At 40.2% G+C, this 25,909-nt stretch overlaps 1 protein-coding gene across 1 annotated transcript; it reads left to right on the top strand.

Annotated features, from left to right (window-relative positions):
* The first annotated feature begins 4,252 nt into the window (after positions 1–4,252).
* TNFSF10 (TNF superfamily member 10) lies at positions 4,253–20,344 on the top strand. The gene is made up of 5 exons (XM_045539675.1): positions 4,253–4,571; positions 10,735–10,872; positions 14,197–14,239; positions 17,687–17,791; positions 19,269–20,344. Exons 1-5 carry the CDS (start codon positions 4,440–4,442, stop codon positions 19,715–19,717), a joined length of 867 nt encoding a protein of 288 aa, XP_045395631.1. The 5' UTR covers positions 4,253–4,439; the 3' UTR covers positions 19,718–20,344.
* Positions 20,345–25,909: the final 5,565 nt, after the last annotated feature.

Genomic DNA, 25,909 nt, shown 5'->3' with positions numbered 1-25,909 from the left:
TATGCATAAGAATTTATTAAAACCTCTTGTTTATAACAAGTAGCCTATTGTAAAATTGGTTTTGTTATATAGCAAGAAGGAATTCTGCCAGCAGTCAGACTTGGCCTTCGGACTTGAGCTGCAATGTTACTAGGTCATTAAATATGAAATGTCCAATCTCACATCAAAAGTTTAATTTATTATATCTCAAACAAGAAGCAGTACAATTAATCAAAGTATGCATCTAAACTATTGATACAGTTTTGCCATCTTAACGGTAGCTTGTTTATGCCAGTAGTGAAGATTCCTGGAGAGCGAGTGGCGACGCAATCGTGAAAGGTATTTTTCACACCTTGTTGAGAATTGAATATTTTTCCTTGCAAGAAGTGTTCCAAAGCCTGGAAGAAGTGGTAGTCAGTTGCTGCAAGGTCTAGTGAATACGGTAAATGACAGACAGTTTCCAAGTCCAGCTGCCGTAGTTTGAACGGTGTTGTTTGTGCAGCATATGGTTCAGTGTTGTCTTGCAAGAGGATTGTCTGTATTGACCAATCTTGGCTGCTTAATCCTCATTATTTGGTCCAGTTGATTGCAGTAGACATCCACTGTAATTGACTGACAAGGTTTCATGAAGCTGTAGTGGATAATACCAGCACTAGATCACCAAACAGACATCATTAGATTTTTCTGATGAATATTCAGTTTTGCATTGTGTTTTGGGACTTTACCCACCTATTGTGCTGAATGCTTGTGATTGTCAAAAAGAATCCATTTTTCATCTCATGTAACAATACGATGTAGAAATGGTTTGTGTTTAAGTTATGACATCAAAGAAAGGCAAGCTTCAAGACAATTTCTCTTCTGATGCTCATTTAATTCATGCATTGCCCATCTATGTAGCTTCTTTACCTTGCTGATTTGTTTCAAATGGTCTGGTATTGTTGGAATAGTAACATCAAACCTTGTTGCTAATTCACACATAAGTTAAGATGGATTTATTTCCACTATAGCTTTCAGCTCATCATTATCCACCTTGGTCTCAGGTCGCCCATGTGGCTCATTTTCAAGATTAAAATCACCAGAACAGAACTTCTCAAACCATCGAAGTACTGTGCATTCATTTAACCACATCCTTCCCAAACACTTCCTTGATATTTTGAGCTGTCCGCATTGCATTGGTTCCATAATGTAACTCATATTAAAAAATAACATGAATTTTTGACTTATCCATGGTTTCACAAAAATTGCTCTAAAAAAAATTCGAAAGATAATCACAAGCCAAAATGTGTGTTTGCAAGAATGAAGATGTACCTTCACAATAAAAATAAAACAAGATGTGGCAAAGTGAAATGTCGGAGATATCAACTGTCAAACTTAGTACTTAAGGAAATTGGATATTTCATACTTAATAACCTAATAGCTCTTCCCTTGTTCTTCAGCCTACCCTGCAGAGTTCAGACTTGCCCCACAATTGTATGATTCAATTCCTTCAAACTAAATCTCTTTCTCCAATCTCTCTCTGTCTCTCTCTCTACACACACACACACACACACACACACACACACACACATTTTAATGGTGCTGTTTCTCTGGAGAACCCTAAAACAACTCTCACACTGAAAATCTTCACATTTTATTATAATTGAGAAAAAGAGATGGGGGCAGTGAGGGTGTGCCAGGAGAAGTATATCTTTCTGATTTTCAGATGTGAACAAGAAAGCATATAGCCCTAGATTCTACTGGTGTTTATTTTGAAGTGAGCAGTCTTAAGATAAAGCCAACTGTGGAAAAAGGATGTGAGAAGGAAAGAACCTAACTGTGGATGATACTGGATTTCCAGTCAAGTCTGCCCAGACTCTAGACGTACTGATAGGCGAGCTGATAACTTCACTTATAGTTTGAATGGGCATTTATCTTTTGCTTTAGTCAATCAGCATACAACCTACTTCCTACGTTGGGATTCCCCTACCTTACAAGCCAGAGCCTGCTTCTCACCAGAGAAATAGAAAATGTCGGATTCACACCTTCTCATCTTTCCTTGAAGCTAGGGTGTGACACGAACTAGGCATAACCACACACAAAACAGAAGCCAGTGATGAATTGTGAAGCTTCCTGAAGCATGAAACATGAAGCAGAAGCAGGTGCTGAGCAAATTCTGTCCTGGGAGTTTTGGCCAGCGACACTGTGTTCAGTTTCCAGAAGCAGCAGTACCACTGGTTTTAGGTAGGAGCAGCGCCTGATGTCTAGTGTAGGTGGTACTTGTGGTACAGCTCTGATGTATGTGTCCTGTGGTGGCTGCAGTTATACTGCTACCAGAATGACTCTGTGGATATATTTTAGCTTTTCTGGATTTGACGGCGCCAAATCTAAGTTTTCAGCAAACTTAATTCCCACAAACCTCAACTCCCTAACACACGTTTTTCTATTTCTATTGGTCTGAATTGGCTTCAGTTGCTTGACCTTAAAATACCACTTGAAATTTTGTTGAAGCCACCTTAAGTAGTCCTCTCTGTTAACTAAAGCTAAATGTATTTAAATGATCCCCAGTCCTAGGCTCTATCAGTTATTTATTGCCACAATAATGCTCTGAGGCCAACAACTCTGTAGATTCAAACAACAAGTATTTATTCTTGCCTGCGGGTTGCCTGGGAATCAGCTGATCTAGGTTGTGTTCAGCTCACCTCGGCTGCAAAATGTAGATTGGGTCTAGTTCAGCTCCATTTATCTCTCATCCTCCTTGGACTACCCAGGGCTTGTCTTCTTATGAAAATAGCAGAGTTGGGAAAGACCAACTGTGCAATTTTAATTCAAGCCTTCTCTTGTTAGGTCCACTGGTATCCCAAGGGCCAAATAACATGAATAAGCCCAACATCAGTGAAGCAGGGAAATATATTCTCTATATGCTATGAGATGAACTGTAAAGCCACATGACAAAGGGTATGAATAGAGGGAGGGATGAAGAATTCGGAACAATAATGAAATATACCATATTAATTTATACTGGCCCCACCCTTATTCCTCCCCAAACAAAAACCTGTGTTAGCTAACAGCTGGTGGTGGTATAACTGTTTCATAGCTATGGAAGTCTTACCACAAGAGGTCTTAGATACAACTGCCTTCAGATAAAGAAATGAATCCCTATTATCTTTGAATGATCAGGCAATGCCAGAATCATAAAATAATTGGACTTTCAGTCATCTTAAATACACTCTAGTAAATTCTATGGCATGATTAATAAGAAAGCTAAAGCACCAAAAGGTAAGTGACCTCGTCAGGGTTGTACAGCTATGAAATGGCAGAGCAACTAAAATTCACATCAGTTTCCTTCTGCGTAGATGCCTCTAACCCTCAGCTATTTTACCCACATTACATTGTGGCAAAAAGTTTACTGTATTTCTCAGATCATGTACTGTTCCTCCTCCATATCACACTAGATACAAAACTGGATGTGTGTTTGGGCACTTCTGCCCATCCACCCACAATTGACCACTCAATCGCTGCTGGTTCAGGCTAGACATCTCATGGGTATTGGGACAACTGAGTTCCCAGAATAAAGATGGCAAACTGTGGCCAGGTGAGTCCTCTTAAGTGAAACAAATTATCTATCCGTTATTTACAAACGCTTTGAAGATTACAGCCCTTATAATTAAATCCTTATATACAAAATAAATTTTTAAAAATCTTTACAGAACTTCCCAGGGCACTAGTGGCAGCAACAGCTTCAGTTTTCCCTCTAGTTAAAGGCAACATTGGTACCTAACAGCTGGGAGATCTGCGGCTGGGTCCTGAATCTGTGATCCTGGGCAAAGCAAATTAACTTCCGTGAGCCTCCTTTTCCTAGTCTGTGAAAGAGGGATGGCAAAAATGAGACGCTGTGACGGGGTTAATATTTTGGAAAACATTAATGTGTTTTTCTCCTTTGCCTTTCTGACTGTGCCAACTACTTCCTTCCTCTCCAGCCTGACCCTCAGGTATATTACCTCGGAAGTGGTGGGGATGGGGGAAGGAGATTAGAATTTGTGTCAGAAGGTTTGCAAAGAGAAAGAAGGGATCAATATTTAGATCCTGGCATTCAGAACAGGGTTATGCAGCAAGACAATTGCTCTGAGAGAATATTTCTCCTTTCCTTCATCCACTCCCACCCCAGCCCTCCTCCCACACCTCACAGTGTTTTTCTCACAGAGCATGAGAAAAACCAAGTCTGGAAGTTTCAAGTCATAACAATTCCCCCATGATTTAGCAAATGGGACTTGTGCCTATGGCAGCTCTCTCTGTTTGGCAATGGAAAAATAGGGGAGGGACAGACACAGATGTTGTGGGCTGGGCCCCAGGCAGCTGTAGCACTTCCTGGCGACTGCCCTGGAGTTGGTTAGGTTTCATTTTCCTGCGAACAACAAAAGGACTTAAGAAGGGCTCCAGTAAACAGCTGCCTGGCTAAACTGGGACAGCCGGAGCCCACCATAATGGCTGTGACGCAGGCCCTGGGGAGTTCCAGCGCCGGGCAGACCTGCGTGCTCATCCTCATCTTCACTGTGCTCCTGCAGGCCCTCTGTGTGGCCGTGACTTACGTGTACTTCACAAACGAGCTGAAGCAGGTCAGTGCAGTGCTCGCAGTCCCGAGGCTCGGGCGCTGTCAGGTTACCTGCCTCTCCTTTGCCTCTCAGCTTGCTCCTCTCTGAAGACTTTACTGTGGAAGAAAATGCTCCCTTTCTCTGTCACGAGGCTCTAACTGCTAATGCATGTAATTACTGGGACCTTTACTAAGGATTGTGTAAACCAAGTGCTGTTACTAGCAGATGCAGGCAACAGAACTCCTGAGGGCTTTTTTTGTTTGTTTTTAAAAGTGTGTGTATTTTATAATACTATTAATTGCAACCATTCATGAGTGCTTTCTGCTAAATGCTTCATAATTCTTGACTTGTGAGTACTTTGGGGTGAGGGTAGCTGCATCAGGGCAGGAGGTGTGTCTGCTTTCACCCACCATTACACCTCTGAGGTCTAGCCTGTGGCTCCCAAGTGGCCACCGATACTTAATACTTGTTGTTCACTAAATACTTGTTGAAGGAATGAACACCCTTCACAAATGGGGTAAGTACTGCTAATATGTAGGCAGCAAGGATAGAGTTGGAGCTCAACCCAAAGCCAGGCTCTAAACCACTGAGCACCGTGGTATTGTGTGCCAGGTGTAGCTAATCCCAGTGGACAGACGCCAGAGAAGATCGAGACTCCCGCCCTGCATAGACAGCAATGCCCTTTAGGGACTGTTTGCTTATCCTCGGACTTTAGGGCTATCAACCAACGCCAGCATTTATCACACCCCCTTTTAAAAAATATATTAAAGTTTTAGGTAGAAAGCCTTCACATAGAGAAGTCAGACTTTCAAAAGTTTTGGAGGTAGAATAATGTGCATATGAACAAAAATCAGAACCAAGGTTTGGAGTACCAAGTTTCCCTTTCCTCTAAGACTGAACATGGGATGGAGGTAAATCAGATCTCTGAAATGTTTTGGTTTAAGATCTGTGGTTCCTGTGTTGAAAATAAGAGAGCATGCAAAGGACTGACATTCTGCCTATTCCTTGGACACAGGCATGTCATGGGTAGTATTTGTAACAAAGAAATTATCTGCTAGACTCAGCATTTTACTGTTCATGATAAAATAACTGAAAATAAAACTGCACTCTACACCCATGGATGGTTCAGGTATAAATCTAGGTATGTCTGACAATAAAAAAACAAAAAACTTAGTGCCATTTAAATTTATGATTTTCTCAACAAAAATTTCTGGAACTATGAATGTAAAATTGCTGAAAATAAACCAACTCAATTTTTGACTTCTAATGTATATTTTTACTAATTGTATATTATGTAGTAGAGAATTACAAACTGGAAGGAGTTTTGGATACCTCCCCCCCACTTTATAGATGAGGAAACTATAAATGACTTACTCAAGCTAAGGCAAGGCTTTGGAGGCAGAGCTGGGGCTAGCACCCGGTCTGTGGGCAGCTAGGAAACCCTCTTCCCTCCACAGCAAGGTGTCTGTAATAAGTCCTGCATATTTGTCCCTCCTGATGCACGGTGTATCCTGCAACAGCAACTCTGTCAGGTGACTAGAAAATGCAAGGCTAAGCATCTCAGAAAAATGTAAATTGTGCAAAAGCCATAGAGTGTTAATTATCTGTTAGGGAAATGTTGTTTGTATACCCTGTGGAGTGTAAATTTGGTTATCTCAATCAGTTGGAAATTTTTCTTTTGGAAACAAATGAAATAGACTCTTCTTTCATTTGCAAGTTATTATGAAAATTATGGCTACCATTATATGACCAGTAAAGTCAGCTTTATTGTGGGGCACATTTAGAAGAGCCTGTATCTTTGTAAGGAAAAAAATCCACATAACTATAATCTTGCCTTTAGTTCTAAGTCTGTGTGAGAGACTGGAATACTGCTATGTTTACCAATTGGGAGCCAGCATGTCCTAACCTTTGTTCACTTTGCACCATAAACAGAGGGAAGGCATTTTGCCACACACCAGTGGCTCCATCGATGTGCACACATTACAAATTGGTCTCATTTTAAGACTGAATTAACTGGTTCTTTACTGAGCTGACTCATGTAGTTGTTGATATATGTAATCAAGTTCCTTTTTAAATTCTGCTATAAAAATGGAAATTTCAAATAAAGCTTAATATCTCCCTCTTGCACACATTTTTCTTAATTGTATATTTACATGTGTATACATACATGTACAGACATGCAGAAGACAGTGCTAGAAAGGAAGGAGAATTAGCAGATATTGAGCAATTACTATGTACCAGAAACTTTGAAAAGTATCGCCCTGTTTCATTTTCATAACAATTCTAAAAAGGAAGCACAATTACCTCATTTTATGGCTGAACAAAGGCTCAGGGAAGTTAAGTGGTTTGTTCAAGATTACAAAAGTAGTAAAAGAAAAAGCTTGATTTTGAACCCAGGCAATAAGTAGGTGCTCGATAAATTGTAGCCATTCTAATTACTATTGAAAAGTCTTGAAGGTGTCACTTTCTTCATCAGAAATTTTCCCAAGAGAAAATAAATCTGAATTTCTTTGGGTATCTGTGTAGAGTTTGGAAAAAATTATTCGACATAGATATTAATTTCCTAAACAATTTCCATTTTGGTGATAAAAGTTTGCAAAAGTTATATATAGTAAGCTAGGATTGTAGGGAGTAGGCGTTAAGGAAGGCTCCATAACATTGGATTGGACTTCCACAAATAAGCCTGTAGACCACCAAATATGAACAGTAAATATGGGCTGAGCCTCTGAAGTCTGTGTTTCTGAGTTAGTTTTTTGACAAGGGAATGGCCTATCACTGTGGCATCATAAGTGGGGAGGCAAAAGGAGAAGGTGACCTCTCTTCACATATGTCCATAAGTGATCCTTTATGCTACTTGCGGTTTGCAGAAAATGATTGTCAGAGACTGATGTCTATGCAGCAAAGAGGGTCAGTGCTGCCATACTGCAGTCTCTGAACCAGCAAGGGAGTCCACCCTGCTGACCTCAAGCTCTGCCAAGGGCTGGTTGGCCTTGGCCTAGACAGCTGCCATATTTGTAACATCACTAAGAGCACTAACCATGGAAATCCACTTTTCAGAACTGAGGGCTTCTGGAGCTGAAGAACAGGCAACCAGTGCAAGAGCTGTCCTTCCTCTCAGAGGCATGCAAATAAAAATAGCGCACACTCACAGCTCCTGCCCCGAACACCCAGACGTGGTTAGCTAGAGAATAAATAGCCCCAGCCTATGATGTGCTGCAGGGAACTCATGCTTTGAAGTGGAAAGGATGGGGGTGCGGGGAGAGACATAGCACATTAATCACCATTAATCATTCTTGGAATAACCGCTCCATCCCACAACCTGCCATGTGTCTGGTCACCAGCATTGGCCAAGGTCTGTAGAAGAAACTACCAAATATGATAATATGAGAAATGTGTGAGGGCATGAAAGGTGCTGGAACTTCCTTCCTGGGTTTTTATTGTTTAGAAATCAATATTTATTTCTAAAAATGTCTGGAAAGTGAAACACTAAAACGGCAATTGAGATCTCTAGATAGTAGGATTATGGGTGTCTTCTATTCCTTTTATTTTATAAATTTTTATCCTCTATATTTTACAAATTTTCTACAATGAATGTCATAAAAATATCTGTGCTATCCATATATGATTTTCACACAGATTTAAAGAACATGACATGTTTATGTAGTCTTATTAGAAAACAGCCACATACCAAATTGCATACACACAGTCTGATGTCAACCCTGTGAACAGGGAGATCATCCAAAGGTTAACTGTGAGGTGGGGTTATGGGTGCTTTAGTGTTTGTTTTTGGTTTTGTTTCTCCTTTTATTTTATAAATTTTTATCCTCTATATTTTACAAATTTTCTACAATGAATGTCATAAAAATATCTGTGCTATCCATATATGATTTTCACACAGATTTAAAGAACATGACATGTTTATGTAGTCTTATTAGAAAACAGCCACATACCAAATTGCATACACACAGTCTGATGTCAACCCTGTGAACAGGGAGATCATCCAAAGGTTAACTGTGAGGTGGGGTTATGGGTGCTTTAGTGTTTGTTTTTGGTTTTGTTTTCTTACTTTGTTTTTGGAGGTTTTTTTACTTTTGGCATAGTGTCCTTTACTTTTCCATGCTTTCCAGGTTGCCTGTGTATTCTCAATGTATCCCAGCTTTCTTAACTTTGAGGTCATCATAGAGCTATTAACACATTAGCTTGTCAATCTCCCACCCACATATACCCAGGACCTTACTCAATTTTCAAGGCTCCCTCTCCCACCTCCCGAGAGTGTTTCTGGAAAATCCCCAGAGAGTATCTATCGTAGGCACCAGCCAGCACTCGGTACTTACCTGGGCTGGCCCCTGCTGCTCCAGTGCCACCTCCACCCCTGTCAAGCTCCACTGTCCCCAGGCAGCTGTCCCTCTAGCTAGACTCCCATGCTCTCAGCCCTTTCCTGCAGAGACAGCTCCCAGCTGCTGTGAAGTCAGAAGGCAGACTGCTCCCTCTCTTCTGTGTCACACATACCTTTTTGCCCCAACAAGTTACAGAGGTTTGTGAGCCTGCTTGTTTAGTTTAAGCAAACCAACGCCTGACAGGAGCAAACTTATACTGGCTGGGAGAGACAGGATCAAGGAAAAGCTTTCTCTTCTGGGAACCACCCTTCAGCCTTGAGGCTTAATCCTGCCCCACAGTTTACTGGCTATGTCCTCATATCTCTAAATCATACGTGACTGGCTGCCTTTCAGCTTCCAAGTAATTGGAATACAGCTAGATGTCTGCAGTAAAAGCACACGGACAGGCGGGGGCAAGAACTGTGCCTGGGTCCACTGCCACGCACATCTAGACTCGGGTGGCCTCAGCTTCACCCCCAACTACTTCTACTAGGAGAATGTTTTTCTCTTGTACTGTGAAAGAGGAAGAAAGAAAATAAAAGCATTTGTTTTAAAGTAAATGAATGTTCTATGTCAGGGTGTGTGTAAGGAATTCATTAACTCAGGTTTGTACTTTTGCACTCGAAGGACCTTGACCAAATGCCCAAGGGTTACATGGCTGTGGACAGTAGTGGGTGACTCTGGCTGGGATCTCTCATAAACATTTATCTTATTTTGATTTAAAATGAGATTATTTTTCCATAAGAAAGAGTGGATCTTCATTAAACTTGATTCCTCCCTCAAGCATTGCAGTACCCTAAATTCAAAGAATAGATAAAAAAATCGTCAGTTCCCCATTTGTTTCCCCCAGATAAAGACAACTCATATTTTTAAGGGAAATAATATGTCTTCAATCCTAGATGATACGGAAGAAAAAAACCTTCTGGCTTTGTGCAGACATCCTGTTTTTCTTGATTAATAAGATGTCAGCCTGAAGAGTTCTGGCTGGTTTGGGATGTGTGTGTATATATTTATAACATCAAACAAGGACTTGTTGACATGGGCGAAGACTATTGACAATGATTTGACTATTGTAAACTTTTACAGGGAGCAAACCTTCAAATGCTGTTTAAAGTCTCTGCAGATAAATCCCTAGCTAGTACGGACATTTAATGAGACATCATTCAGATTTCTGGTGGCAACATGGTACAAATTCTGTCATTCAGAGAAGCGGAATTCAGGTCAATAACTAGAATCTACTCAGCCAGCCAAAGTCCAGATCAAGAAACAGAATATTCCCTTTTCCCAAAAGGTTTGACTAATTTTTATTTAGAATCCTTCCTTCACTGCACATCTCACAAAAGAAAGAAAGAAAAAAGTAGAATCCTGGAATTTACACTGACTCCACTGCCTACCTTGTATCTAGGTGGGTTTTGGCTTCAGAATAGGATCCCCATCCTCGCAGAGCTGCCAGGGACCTCAGACACTACCACAGTGAACCAGCTCAAAACTCTAAGGAAGAACAGACATGGGAGACGGGAAGCAACTTGTCAAGGGACACGCAGCTGTTTAGAGACATGGGCAGGGACGGGCACTGTGACCCAGAATGCCTGGCCCACACCTGTGTTCCTTCCATCATATCCAACTGCTAACTTTTAGTCTTTTGTTTAAAGGACAAAGGACAGCATGCTTATTTTTATTTCAAGCATGCTCTTATCCAAGGTGCCAAAACGTCTCGGAATCTGTCATCAGTTCCTGCTGTTTTAACTTCCAGATGAGCAAAAGGAAAAGCACCTGTGCATAATGTTGTGTTATATCCCATCTCAACCCAGATGCAGGACAAGTACTACAAAAGTGGCATTGCTTGTTTCCTAAGGGAAGATGACGGTTCTGGGGACCCCAACGATGAAGAGAATATAAACAGCCCCTGCTGGCAAGCCAGGTTTCAACTACGCCAGCTTGTTAGAAAGGTAAGTAACCTCACCAGCAGGCAGAGGCCAGAGGAGAAGAAAACTTTAAGATCATGACCTCTAGACTGCACATTTTGCAAATGAGGAAACTGAGGCCCAGAGTATTTAAGTGATTTTTTCCCAAATTCATAGAAGTAGGAAAAGTTGGCACAGCAGGCACCAAACAGCAGGCCCTGGCTGCCTCCTGGTCTCCTTTCATTTCTTGACCTCAGGCAGCCTCCTTAGCTAATCTAAGCTTTTGGATTACATTACAGAAACTGAGGCACAGACAGGGAAATGTGTTCAAGGTCATACAGTAATAAATGGTGTGTGTAATTTTTGTTTTCATTCAGAAGACAAAGGAGGCCAAAATAATGATGTGATCTTTTTTTTTTTCTTTTAACCTAGAGACATAGTCTCACTCTGTCGCCCAGGCTGAAGAGCAGTAGCTCTATAGCTCACTGCAGCCTCCAACTCCTGGGCTCAATCTATCCTCCTGCCTCAGCCTCCTGGAATGACATGCATGTGCCACCATGTCCAGCTAATGTTTTAAAAAAATTTTTTGTAGAGATGGGGTCTCACTATGTTGCCCAGGCTGTTTTAAACTCCTGGCTTCCCCCACCTTGACTTCTCAAAGTGCTGAGATTACAGGCATGAGCCACTGTGCCGGGCCGTGATGTTTTATAATTTTCCCACAGGGCTGATTTCTGGAATTCAATATATATTTATTTTCATATGCATATAAAGTTGAAGAAAGGGGAAAGGAAAAGGCAAGAAACAGATACTTTGAAAAATTGAAGATGATGTCATCTTAATTCATAGTCAATAACAAATTTTAAAAGTATCTATTTATGGAAGCTGCTTAAACAGGATCTATAGCAGAAACGTTATGTTTAGCTAACAGTTTATTTTACTAAATGTGGTTAACTAATTTACTTTCAGCAATGTGACTTAGGTAAAATCAAGTTTCTTTTCTTGGGCTGCTTTTTTTTGAGATGGCATTTAATTAATAATATTTTCCCTTTGCCTACATGAAAACATCAGATGAGAACATGGCTATAAAAATACTCTGTAAACAATGAAGCACCATTTACACATCATTGTTTGAGAACATGCTGGGGGAATTCCCAGGGAAGGAGGAGGATATGTAGTAGACATGTTTATAAGTCCATTGCTTGGTGCTCAGGATCAGTGTTTCTGGAGAAACAGTGTCACATTGGTGGTTAGGGAGTCAGTTTATAACCCTGAGCTGTCCTCAAAGTAGAGGCCAGGCATCATCTGTGACACTGTGTCTGTGGGAAACGAAAGCAGAGTTCTACCTGGGAGTCCTAGAAGCACACCTGCTCTGTGGCCACCCTGGAAGCAGGGCCCAGGCTGGGCTGCCCACTGAACACAAGCTGTCTGAGCAGCTGTGACTACACCTCTCCAGATGACAGTGACTGTTCAGTGGGTGAGGACCAGGAGAAGCCTGGACAGGGAGGGGCCTTGAGGAACCTGAGAAATAGAGCTCCAAAGTCCCTGGGGTAGGGGGGAAATGAGAGGAGTGGCCCAGCAGAGGAGAGTGACTCCGAAACTAGAGTTGAAATCTGAATATTGAGGAGGGAGCTGGATGCTGAGGCCGGGGAGTGGGGGGATAAGAGTGGTGAGGATAGATTTCACTTATCTCTTTCCTGCTATTCTCCCTCTCCCTCCTATTCTCACATCCTGCTGCTAACTAGCATGGAAAGAAGAACACAGAGGAGGTGGGAGAGAATGTGGGGAAAAGAATTCTCCATTTTTTCAAGCATATCAGTTGAACAGATTATTTCCAGTAAATATCCTATTCCCATTTCATACATTAACCTCATTTAATCGTCATGACAATTCTGTGAGAAAGGAATCAGTATTGTCTTCATATATATATTTTTTTTTTTTTTTTTCTTTTTTTGAGACAAAGTCTCCCTCTGTCGCCCAGGCTAGAGTGCAGTGATATTGTCACAGCTCACAACAACCTCAAACTCCTGGGCTCAAGCGATCCTCCTTTCTCAGTCTCCCAAGTAGCTGGGACTACAGGTGCATGCCACCACACCCGGTTAATTTTTTCTATTTTTCTAGAGACAAGGGCTCCCTCTTGCTCAGGCTGGTCTCGAATTCCTGACTTCAAGTATGAGGATTACAGGTATGAGTCACTCTGCCCAGCCTATACATTTTTAAATAGATGAAGAAATTGAAGTTCAGATGAGTTAAGTGACTGAGCAGTCTCAGAAGGCTAGTAACTGAAAGATCTGAATCCAGGTCCTTTGACCGCGCTTGTAGTCACTTTTTTATTCTGCCTCCCACACAGTAGGAATTATCTTTCTCTCCCTCCTCTTAATTCTCCTTCTTCCTTCTTTCCTTTTTGTTCCAGAATGAGAGAAAGAGAGAACAAGAATGAGAAAGAGAGCCACATACAGAGAAGAGAGAGAGAGAGCATGCTGAGGTCCCCTCTCACCTCTTCTCCCCCACTCCAGCGACACAGAACTAACTACAATCAGTCCCCCATTATCTGGGGTCAGGGCTTAGGGAAGAGAGAGAAGCCAAGAGCTTCTGGTGTTGGGTGGCAGTATGGAGGTGGCCTGTTTCTGGCAGTGTTGGGAAAGGAGGGCAGTGCTGGGCAAAGGCGGCAGGAGAGACAGAGCTGAATACAGGGGTTTCCAAAGCTGGAAATGAGCCCAGTCGTGATCTGCCTGTTCAATGGAAAGGCTCACTTTTCATACTGGTTTTCCCCATTGGTTAGTACCAAGAGGGGGTTTTGCCAGATATTTAGCATAGATATGGGAACTTGGTAAAATATCTTTATATTGAGAATGACTCAGCCACATTCTCAGAAATGAGAGACTGACACGGTGTTGCCAGGTCATACCTGACGGGCCGCGTATGTCTGTAGGCATCATGCGAGAGGGGAAGTGTGCCTTGCATCGTGGGGCTTGGGTCTGCCCCCCTCTTCCACAGAGCACACACACACACACATGCACACACACGTGCGCACACACGCTCCCAACGCAGAAAGTGCTGTGGCAAGACTGCCATATCCATAGCCACATGGACGCCTGGGAATGTCAGGCTGACCTAATGTGGCAGATGGTGCCTGGCTTCTGTGCTGCTGTGGGTGCGGCCTTTCAAGGAACGGAAACCTGCCCGGAGCAGAGGACCATCCCGTGATCACCACACCCCTATGAACCATGTGCTTGACCAACTTAAAGCTTCCTTGATTGATATTGTATGTAGAAATTTCCTGTCAGGTATCAGCAAGAAGAGCCATAGGCATTATACAGTCAGTTTACATTTTTAGGGAAATTAACAAGCTTTATTCGATACTATTTGCAGATGATTTTGAAAACCTATGAGGAAACCATTCCTACAACTCAAGGTAGTATTTTTTTGTTGTTGTTATTTAAACTCTCTGCTGTCAGTTCATGATAGGATAAAGAGGCACTCCATTCTCCTTCTCTCTGCTCCCATCCACACATTCCCTCTCTGACAAGCCACTTGTGGATTCTATTTCCCTCTTTACATTGGCAGCTAGAAAGCTCAGAACCAAATTTGTTCCCCATCTGTAGTCAGAACTTTATTTCAACTTAATCTTATTTTTCCCACAAGAATTTTCCTTTCGCTTCAATTTTTTCGCTTATTTATCTTTTACTTTCTGATATGTTATAAATGAACCAAAGTTACCCATCTTCTTTCCTTCTGACCAGCACCAGGCTCTAAGCCTTGCTTTACACAAATGCCCCTTGCTCCATTGACCCTTTCTCAGTGGTCTTTCCATCCACCCACAATCCCCAGCCTGTGGTCTCCAAGCCACAGCACCTTCCCATTCCTGGTCATCAGACTTCTCTTGACCCCCATCCTCCAGTACTGTTGCCCAGGCTGGCTTCCTCTGCCCTCTGGCTAGTGCCTGCTCAGCCTTCACGGTCCACCTAAGCATCACCTCTTCAGAGAGCCTTTTTCTGGGCACCTCTCTGAGTAAGTTCCCCTGCACCCTATTGTCTGCTGTTTCTAGCACACTTGCCTTGTTCATTTCCCATTACTTATGTATGTATTTTTTAGCCATGTGCTGCCTGCTTCCCTACTAAAGATCCACAAGGACAAAAAACATGTCTCTTTCTTTCACCCTCTATATCCAGCATCTAACCCTATGCCTCAAGCCTAGTACATTCTGTTTCCTCCCAACACCCCAGGCCCTTACCCACGCCACCTTCAGTCTCTATGTGTATGTGTGTGTGTGTTTTTGTTGTTGAGGTAAAATTCACATAATATACCATGAATCACTTTAAAGTGCCCAGTTTAGTATAATTAGTGCATTCACAATGTTGTGTCACCACCACCTCTCTCTACCCAGAAAATTTTTAATATGTATCTTTGGAATGAATAAGTAAATGAAATGACTGAATTAAATTTGCTACGTCTTCACATTTGGCTCACCATAGCCTCATCTTCCCATGCTGATGGCCATGGCAGCCTGAATACAGACACCAGAGACTCACACTCCTGGGGCACTCCAGGCTGGCAGAAAAGAAACAAGTTTTTTAATGCGTGTTGCTCACGATGTCTTCCTACTTTTCAGCTATCCTTTTCCAATACAATAAACTTCCTCATCACTTTACAACCCCCATTTTTCCTTATCTTTTATACTTTGTACTTTCTTAAATATGAAGGACAAGATCTGGTTCTGGGGTCTAAAGCATTCATTTCCCCAAAGGTAAAATCAGTAGTCGGAATGTGGAACATTCCACCCGTTCTGATGAGGCATAGCAGATTCATGTCTACAGTAGATGTATGTACTATTTTCAGTGGTGGAAGAATAATATTCCTTTTTATTCATTCCAACAAGGTGGAGAAATCATGTACTACTTTATATACCAAGGTGTATTCATGACATCCAAATATAAATATTTGCAAGTTTCTTTTCTGGGAGTTGTTTGCTATAGCCAGTAGGAAATTTCCTCTCTTCAAAATTTGCTTGCAAATCTAAGTTTTCCCATTCATATTCTTGCAATGACCTCAAATTCAGGATATTTATAATTGGATTCAGTTACTGAATATTTAAAAGCAATGTTAAGGGTTAGGGGCAGGCAAAGCCTTATGAATTATTTAACAGTGAATGTTAAAGGTAAATGGACACATAAACTGTGAATGCTGAGCATTCTGAGACTAATATGTAATTGACTATTCGTATCCAAGCCATGTTTGGTCTTTGGTATCATATAAACGCCCACTTGTCCTGAATAAGTAGCAACAAGTACCAGATAGATAGAAGAGATTCTCATTTCCCATTCATTCCTCCCCTATGGAATTTTATCATCTCCTTTTGGTTTCCTTTGCTACCAGCCTAGATGAAAGCCCCATATTCTCAGTCCTGATCAACTATGATAGTCTGATAACTCTCCTGCCAGCCTGCAGCCCTCTCACTCCCATCCATCAAACCTTCCTGTGACGTAGGTTGGCTAAAGCACAACACGTATCTCTCAGCTTACCTGAAAAAAACCTTTCAGAGTCTCCCCAGGACCTGTAAAGTCCCTCACAGCCTAACATTAGATCTTATAGTTCGGCTCCTCATTCAAGCCTGAAGCTGAAACTGAACTCCTCCCAGGCCCGTGTCCAGGAATGCTTTGTGCATCTTGCCTTGGGCCTCTGCTCCAGCTCTCTGGGAATGCCTTTCTCCCATGCCTGCAGGCCCCAGGCCTGCCCACCCTCATCGTGTTCAGACATTTATCCTTGTACCTCAAACACTTTCTTGTATTTGCTTGTTTATAATTCTTTCTCCTTATCTCTAGAAGACTGCCTGGTACAAATATGATGGGCACCTTGGTTTGTTGGAACAAGGGAATGATAGAGCCTCAGCACCATCTCCTCCACAAACCCTCCCTGACCTCAGCTCTCCAATAAATAGGAATCTTTCCCTCCTCTGAACACCCATCACCGTTTATTTCCATTTCTCATAGATAAATGTTCACTTTCTAATTCATATCTTCCACAGAAGCCTGTACGACCTTTGTGGGCTCAGTCAGTAGAATCAACGATTAATCTTTGTAGCCCTGTAGGAGGCAGTGTAGTGCCTTGTTCCTGGCAATATTTGTTTGATGAAAGAATATAATTTATCTTAACAACCAATATAAGCACAGTTGGGAATTTTAAGCTGATTTTTTAAAGAGAGTAGTTTGTTGAATTTGAATTGTTTTTTAGACTTGCCCCAAAGTATGTTGGATGGTGGTCAATAAATGTTATCTCTGTTTATTATGATCCAGTGAATCAGAAATTTATATGCTCATATGCTGAATATCATGGCCAGCATGTATTCCTATCCCTCTTTTAGGGTGGGAGGGGCTTGCAGGATGACTGTTGGATACCAGTTTGCAGCATGTACGGGCAGTTATTATTGCTACTCCTTTAGAATCAGTAGCAGCCGGCAAAGAGGAAAAGAAAATTGGTACCACTCAAATTGTTTCTACATATAACTCAAGTGGAAATTTGCCAATATATGGTTATTTGCTCACTTTAACTCACTGAGGATTATTATAAGTCTACAGTTCTTTATTTATTTATTTAGGGGAAAGAGGCCAGAAGTTTCACTTTGTTATGTTCTACTTGGGCCTTATTGCTTATTCTTCCCATCTAAAGTACTTTTCAAATTAAACATAAGCTGAAGTAGATTGATTATCATACTAAAATGCAGGCTATTTTTAATAAAAACCCATAGAATCAATTCTGGAAGCCCAGTATGCTTACAATGCCTTATTGACAACAGCTGTGAACAGCTATGTACTTGAGAGCTAGTTTGACAAATGCTGATGATTGTTTGTCATTTCTCTTTTAGAAAGGCAACAATTTTTTCCTTCCGTAGTAAGAGACAGCAGTTCTCCGAGGGTAGCAGCTCACATAACCGGGACCAGACGAAGAAGCAACTCGTTCCCTCTTCCACGTAAGAGAAATAACAAATAAGTGGTTTACAGGAACACAATGGAAAAATTGTCCTGATTTAACTTTTACCTGAAATGTTTATATGACTACCTACAAAGTGTTCAGTAATAATCAGGTCTCAGATTGTTTTCAGAAGCAAGATTACAGACGAATAGCTCAATGGCTGCCATGGCAGAACTGGCCTCAGGAAAGTTATAAAGCGAGAGAACTTTATCTTCAAGGTCCTCAGCCTCCTGGTTTTGCTTTCTTCTTCTTTAAAGTAATTTTTCTCTCTCTCTCTTTTATGATTACTTCTTCCATCACTTTGTACTTTCCTTCTTTGCACTTCCATCAAATCTTTGTTCTCTTCAAAGGTTCTAAACCATTAACTTTCACTATGAATCAATCACTAGGCACTCCCAGTGGCATTTATACTAAGCTGAATCAAAGGAGATTGTCAGCTTTTCAGTGACATAAATGTCAGTTTTATATAGTTTAACAAAATATGTGCAGTCTAATTTTTATCTAGGTAGAACAAGTATCAATATAGTGCTGTAATACTGTGCATGGGTCTTATGGTGTAAATACCTAGGTTGGAATCTCAGCTGCTCCTCACCTAGATATGTGTTCTCAGCAAATTATTTAACCCAGTCAAGCTTAAGGTTCTTCATATGCAAAGTAGAGGTAATTCTTAATTCATAAAATGGTGAAGACTAACAGTAGCACATGCAAAATGTCTAGTCTATTGTAAGTACTCAATAAAGTCACCTTTATTATGATGAGAGGTTTTATCTCAAGTTAAAAAAATTTCAGATATAAATTAATAGATTTAAAAGGTTGTTTTTTGGGGTTTCATTTGTTTGTTTTGTTTTCTGGGCAGATGCCTTCCTGATATTCCTGGTATTTATAAAACTCAGGTTTTATAAATTGACATTTTTAAATGCCTGCCAGTGAGATAATTATTATAATGTTACTGTTTGCTATTTGCCAACAAACATGATAGTTGGTTTAAGCTCTTGAAAAGCTAAATTTTGCACCAGTCATGGAGATGAACCCAAAGTTAAAGGAATATCATATTTTGGTAGGGGCCATTTTCATTTAAAATCTTTAGGTGTTAAAGATTCAGGGATCTGAGGATCTTTAAACCTGGGCTCGTTTGCCAAACCTTGTGCCTCTCTTATTTTGGACTACAGATGCCTTCTGTTTAGATGGTACCTTTGACTATGGAGAGCTGTGAAAGACCAACGAGGGACCCAAAGAGTCCCAAAGGAATGGCAAGAAGTCCTGAACTCTAGGCTTATGGAAGTGGAAATAGTTACATTTCTTTTGGCTTCCTTCTAGATTATCCATCTGAGTTCACCAGCACAGGGTGGGAGGAAGGGGTTCAGCACAGAAGTTCTATCCAGGAGTAAAGATTGCGAGCCACGACTGCTAGGAAACTCCTTGCTTTGCTACAAACTCCCTTGTGTTAACCCTCTTTTTCTCTAATCTTCTTTCAGGTCCCAAGAATGAAAAGGCTCTGGGCCAGAAAATAAACTCCTGGGAGTCATCGAGGAAAGGACTTTCATTCCTGAACAATTTGCACTTGAGGAATGGAGAGCTGATTATCCACCAAACAGGGTTTTATTACATCTATTCCCAGACATACTTTCGATTTCAGGAAACTGAGGAAATTGTGGGAACAATTTCAGAAGAGAACAGAAAGAAAAACAAACAAATGGTACAATATATTTACAAATACACCAGTTATCCTGACCCTATACTGCTGATGAAAAGTGCTAGAAATAGTTGTTGGTCTAAAGATTCAGAGTATGGACTCTATTCCATCTATCAAGGGGGAATATTTGAGCTTAAGGAAAATGACCGAATTTTTGTTTCCGTGACTAACGAGAAGTTGATAGACATGGACCAAGAAGCCAGTTTTTTCGGGGCCTTTTTAGTTGGCTAAGTGATCTGCAAAGAAAAAGCAATAACTTCAAAGTGACCCTTTTTCAGGATGCTGTGAAGATGTTCCAACAAATCTGACCCAAAAAAGGCAACCTGAATGGAGCAGCAGAAATCAGGGAATTTGGTCTCGTGTGAACAGGAGAAGAAACGGGAAAGTAGAAATGACAAACACAGGCAAATCAGCAGCAAAGAGCCAGATAACTCCCCACCCCCACCCCTGTGCTGTCAAATGTCAACATCTGGTATACTGAGTATCTGTGTAACTGCCTAAGATTGCATCATTTATTGTGATCCTGCCTGAAGAACATTAATTACTTTTATCTTCCAAAATCATGACACAAAATATTTCATTTCACCATTTAAATTAACCAGTTAGGAAAAAAATTAATTGGAGCATTTGTCTAATCTGCTCAAATTGCTATTGCTAAACACAGCATAATTTATAGTCTTTGGTTGAATGCTCAGACTTTCATTTAAGTATGTTCTGATGAAATAGCTCTTTTTCTTTTTTTTTTTAAAGTTATGGGTTTTCTCGTTTTATGTTTTTGAGAAGAGTCTCGCTCTGTTGCCCTGGCTAGAGTGCCATGGCATCAGCCTAGCTCACAGAAACCTCAAACTCTTGGGCTCAAGCCTCCCAAGTAGCTGGGACTACAGGAATGTGCCACCACACCAGGGTAATTTTTTTTTTTTTTTTTTTTTTTTTTTTTAGTAGAGATGGGGTCTCACTGTTGCTCAGGCTGGTCTTGAACTCCTGACCTCAAGGGATCCTCCTGCCTCGGCCTCCCAGAGTGCTAGGATTACAGGCGTGAGCCACCACACCTGGCCAATAGCTCTTTTTCAAAAGGGCTAATTTAAATTTACAACATACTACAGATGCTTGGCACTTCCGACCCCTCTTACTTTATTGTTTCCATAACACCGATCAAAATCACCAAACTGATCTATTTGTTATCCTGTTTTTGAAAGCTTCTCTCCTCTCACTAGAATACAGTCATCTCTTTGTATCCACAAGGAACTGGTTCCAGGACCCCCTCTTCCTACCAAAATCCACAGATGCTCAAGTCCGTTATATAAATGGTGTAGTATTTGCACCTAATATATACACATCTTCTCATATACTTTAAATCATCCCTATGTTACTTATAATACCAAAGATAATGTAAATGCTATGCAAATAATTGTTTTATATTTTTCATTTTTGTATTGTTATTTTTAATTTTTTTCCAAGTATTTTTGATCCATCGTTGGTTGAATCTGTGAATGTGGTACCCAAAGACACAGAGGGCTAACTGTATAAGCATTGTGATATCAGGGAACATTTAATCTTGTTTATACCTGTATCCCCAGTACTTAGAACAGTATCCAAATGTATTTTGTGGGGACACTATGTGTGGGTACTAGCGTGGTACTATGTATGGCTACCCACACAAAATATATTTGTAAATATGTGGATAACTGACTGACCGAATGAGTGAATACTTAACCATATGGAAAACATAGAGGAGTATTTCCTACCTTACCCCTTACAGCAAAATAACATCAGAGAATTTTAAAAGTTCAAAGTGGAGAAGACCTTTTAATCCAAGATTCAAAACTCGAAGAAAAAGATGGACATTTTTGATAACATATAGCTTGGGGATGGGAAAGAGAATCCATTTTTATACTAAAATTTTGAAGTATGCATTATTTTTCAATAAAATGACATTATGCTGATGTATGTCAGTTTTGTTTTAGTGTTCCCATTTGTTTTATATTGCCAAGATTACTAAAAATGGGGGAAAGGACTTATCTTTTTTCATGATATATTTTATCTGACACATTTTACAGAAGAAATAAGTCGCTCACTTTCATTTAATATGATCAAATGTATCAATCCTTTTCTTTATGGTTAGTGCTTTGGTTACGGGTTGAATTATATCCCCAGAAAAGATATGCTAAAGTCCTACTCTCCAGTACCTCAGAATGTAACCTTATTTGAAAATGGAGTCATTGTGAATGTAATTAGTTAAGATGTAGTTATAGTGGAATAGGGTAGGCCCTTAATACAATATGACTGATGTCCATATAAGAAAAGGGAAATTTGACTGCAGAGACACGCAGGGAGAACACTGGTGACAACAGATGCAGGCACCGGAGTGTTGCCTCTGCAAGCAAAGTAACACAAAAAATTGATGGCATCATCAGAAGCTAGGAAGAAACAGGAAGGACTGATTCTACCCAGGGTCTCAGAGGAAGCATGGCCCTGCTGACACCTTAATTTCTGACTTCTGGGCTCCAGAACTGAAAGAACCTTCTGTTGTTGAAAGCCATCTAGTTTGAGACACGTTGCTCCAGCAGCCGTAGGAAGCTAATATAGCTTTCCATATCTTGCTCAGGAGACCTCTTCCACTGATAATCAGACAGATATCTTTATATATATTTTTCTGAATGCTTTAAAGTTTGGCCTTCATACTTAGATAGTGCCATTCAACTGTACTTTAACACATTAACTGCCATGAGAGTTGTATTTAACTCACTCTAGTTTTGACCCATGGGCCACGTGAAGCATATATAAAATCTTACTTGTCGATGTTCTTATTGTTACAATTAATATTGACAATTTAATTCTAAAAACATGGATTAAATGAGTAGAAGTCAATAAATTTCATTTTTCTATTTATGTTTACCTTTAAATTACACTGGAAGTTTTTATTCTATTTTTGTAATAAAACACTGCGGCCCCAAGGAAAAGTTTCTGTTTCTTCTGTGTGGCAGTCAATGTGTCCATTTGTGTGTGATGTGATCTAGGGACCTAAGTATACCTTTTCCCATATAGATAGCCAGTTGTCCAGCACTGTTTATGGGATAGGCCGGCCTTTTCCTCACTCATTTTAATGTCTCTTCTATCATATACCAAGTTCCCACAGTTCTGTTTCTGTGTTCATTTTGTCCCCCGATTGATGTAGTTGTTCATTCTTGCACCTATATCATCTTTTTAAATAAACTGTGCTAAAATATAATGACATAAAATTTATAATTTTAACTGTTTTTGAGTGTATACAATCAGTGATATTAAGTACATTGACATTGTGTGCAACCCTCGCCACTATTCATCTCCAAAATGTTTTCATCACCCCAAACTGAAACGCTGTACACAGTAAACAACAACACTGGACTATTTCCTTTGCTTAGCCCCGGCAGTCACCATTCTATTTAACTTCTCTACAAATTTAACTAACTTAGGTACCTCATACAAATGGAATTATGTAACATTTGTTCATTTGTGTCTGGCTTATTTCACTTAGCATAATGTCCTCAAAATTCATCCATGTTGTAGCATGTGTCAGAATTTTCTTCCTTTTTAAAGCTGAACAGTATTCTATTTTACGTATATACCACATTTTGTTCATCCATTCATGGGTCAATCATACCATCTGGTTTTAATTACTATTACTTTACTATTAATCTTGATATCAAAACTCAATGTTCCCCTTCTTTAGTTCTGTGTTTCAAAATAATCTGAGTTATTCTTAGCCCTTACTTTTCCCTGTGAATTTAGAAAATGCCTAGTTGTTCATGCACGCACACATATGCGCACACATACACATGTGCGCACGCACAGTCTTTTAGAGATTTTGATTGAATTGCATTGGATTGATGCAGTTCAGTAGTTTAAACAAAACATAGTCTGGGGAAATCCTCAAATTCCATTCCAAATACAATTGATATTAATGTCAGAACTATATGTAGACATTTTAAACAGTATATAGAGACAATTTAGGGAATGTGCTTCTTGGCTGTTAGTAGCACTAGGTGAAGCAGCAAAGAGTCACACGTTGAAAGAAACCAAGCCCACAAATGAAATTAATTTCAAAAGCTTTTACAAATAGATAGTTGATACCACAATGAAAAGAGCTGCCCTTACAAAGCAAGCAGTCTTTGCAGAAACAGATAAAAATATCCTGGGGAATCTCAAGCTGAAGAACGACAACTATCAGACTTCTGCAGCTGGATGTACAATGTCAAGCTGAAGAAGAGATTATTGATAAAAATCCAAAAGAGCAACTGACCAAACCAGTAGATGTCGCTGACTTAAAAGGATTTATGGCAATGTAGATGCAAGGATAAATAATGTCTATGCCCACGATGGCAATATGACAAAAGCCTTTCTTTTAAAAATGGCCCAATGTCTTTTTTGGAACCATAAAAGACATTTATGGAAGTAAAGATGAGGAGCATCAATCAGCAAAGAGCAAAGCTCCATTTTGCAAATTTTTTTCATCCAAAAGTATCAGACCTCCTTTCCTAAGAGGAAGAGATATAGCAATATCAAAATGATGGAAATGGAATATTTATCAGGTCTTGAAATTGACCCTCTAGCACCTAACTTCTCTGTGTCATCACCTGTCACAACCAATGACAATGACAGCTTCAACCCTCTTCCCCATGTCTTTTTTCAACTTTGTTCTACCTTCAATTTCCACTTCATTTCATGAATATAAGCTTTCTTGTTTTGCTCGTGTGTTTTGCCTACATTTTTTCAAAACAAATTTATTTTCTGTCTTATTTGTTGAGCCATATTGAAAGTATAATTTTTAATCCAGTGTACAAAATGTGCATGTTATTATGTAGAAAGTCACTGTTTGTTAACAACTACAGTCATTGTTTTGTTATCTGGGTATTAAGCTACATCTTACCTTTTTAAAAAAGTCCTATGCACCAAAAGCACAAGGAACGGGAAATGATAATGTGGTAGTCTCATCTTTCAATCCAGTGGAACTGTTACTGTGCCCTCTGGTGGATACATTCCTCTTTTAAGCACTAAAACCTAACGTGCTTCTCAAACATTAGTAAACAACAGAATCACCTGTAGAACTTGTTAAAACACAGATTTCTAGAACCCTCCCCCAGAGTTCTTGATTCAGTAGATTTGGGTTGTGGTCTGAGAACTTATCAATACATTTCCAACAAGTTACCAGATGATGTTGAGGCTGCTGGTCCACAGAGGACATTTTTAAAAATTTATTTGATAAAAATTTATATTGTAAGTTGACAAATTATAGTTCTGTATATTGATATTTATGGGGCACAAATTTATATCATGATTTAAGAATACAATATAGAGGTCAGGCGCAGTGGCTCACACCTGTAATCCTAGCACTCTGGGAGGCCGAGGCGGGCGGATTGTTTGAGCTCAGGAGTTCGAGACCAGCCTGAGCAAGAACGAGACCCCGTCTCTACTAAACATAGAAAGAAATTATATAGACAGCTAAAACTATATATAGAAAAACTAGCCGGGCATGGTGGTGCATGCCTGTAGTCCCAGCTACTCGGGAGGCTGAGGCAGGAGGATTGCTTGAGCCCAGGAGTTTGGGGTTGCTGTGAGCTAGGCTGACACCATGGCACTCTAGCCCAAGCAACAGAGTGAGACTCTGTCTCAAAAAAAAAAAAAGAATACAATGTAGAATAATTGAACAAAGCTAATAAACATATCCACCACCTGAAAAACTTATTTTTTGTAGTAAGAACATTTGAAATTTACTCTCAGCAATTTTAAAATGTACAGTATTGTTAATCATAGTCACCATGCCATGCAATAGATCGCAAAAAAACACTTATTCCTGCTAACTGAGGCTTTGCACCCTTTGACCATTACCTCTCCATTCCCCCATGCCCCAGCCTCTGATAACCATCATCCTACTCTGTGCTTCTATGAGTTTGAGTGTCTTAGATTCCATGTATTAATATAAGCACAAACATGCAGTATTTGTCTTTCCATGCCTGGCTTGTTTCACTTGGGGTAATGTCCTCCAATTCCATCTATGAAAATGACAGAATTTCTTTCTTTTATAAAGTTGAATAGCATCCGCCTATATATAAATACACTACATTTTCTTTATCCGTTCATCTATTGATGGTTGATTCCATAAATTGGCTATTGTGAACAGTGTTGCAACAGTCATGGAGTGCAGACGTCTCTTTAATGTACTGATTTCAAATCTTTTGAGTAAATACACAGTAGTGGGATTGTTAGATAGTTCTATTTTTAGTTTTGTGAGGAACCTTCACTGTAATCCTAACACTCTGAGAGGCCGAGGTGGGAGGATTGCTTGAGCTCAGGAGTTTGAGACCAGCCTGAGCAAGAGTGAGACCCCGTCTCCACTATAAATAGAAAGAAATTAGCCAAACAACCCAAAATAGAAAAAAATTAGCA

Source organism: Lemur catta, chromosome 1, assembly GCF_020740605.2.
Source record: "Lemur catta isolate mLemCat1 chromosome 1, mLemCat1.pri, whole genome shotgun sequence".
In the NCBI taxonomy this organism is placed as follows: Eukaryota; Metazoa; Chordata; class Mammalia; order Primates; family Lemuridae; genus Lemur; species Lemur catta.
This window is presented reverse-complemented; position numbering and strand designations above follow the sequence as displayed.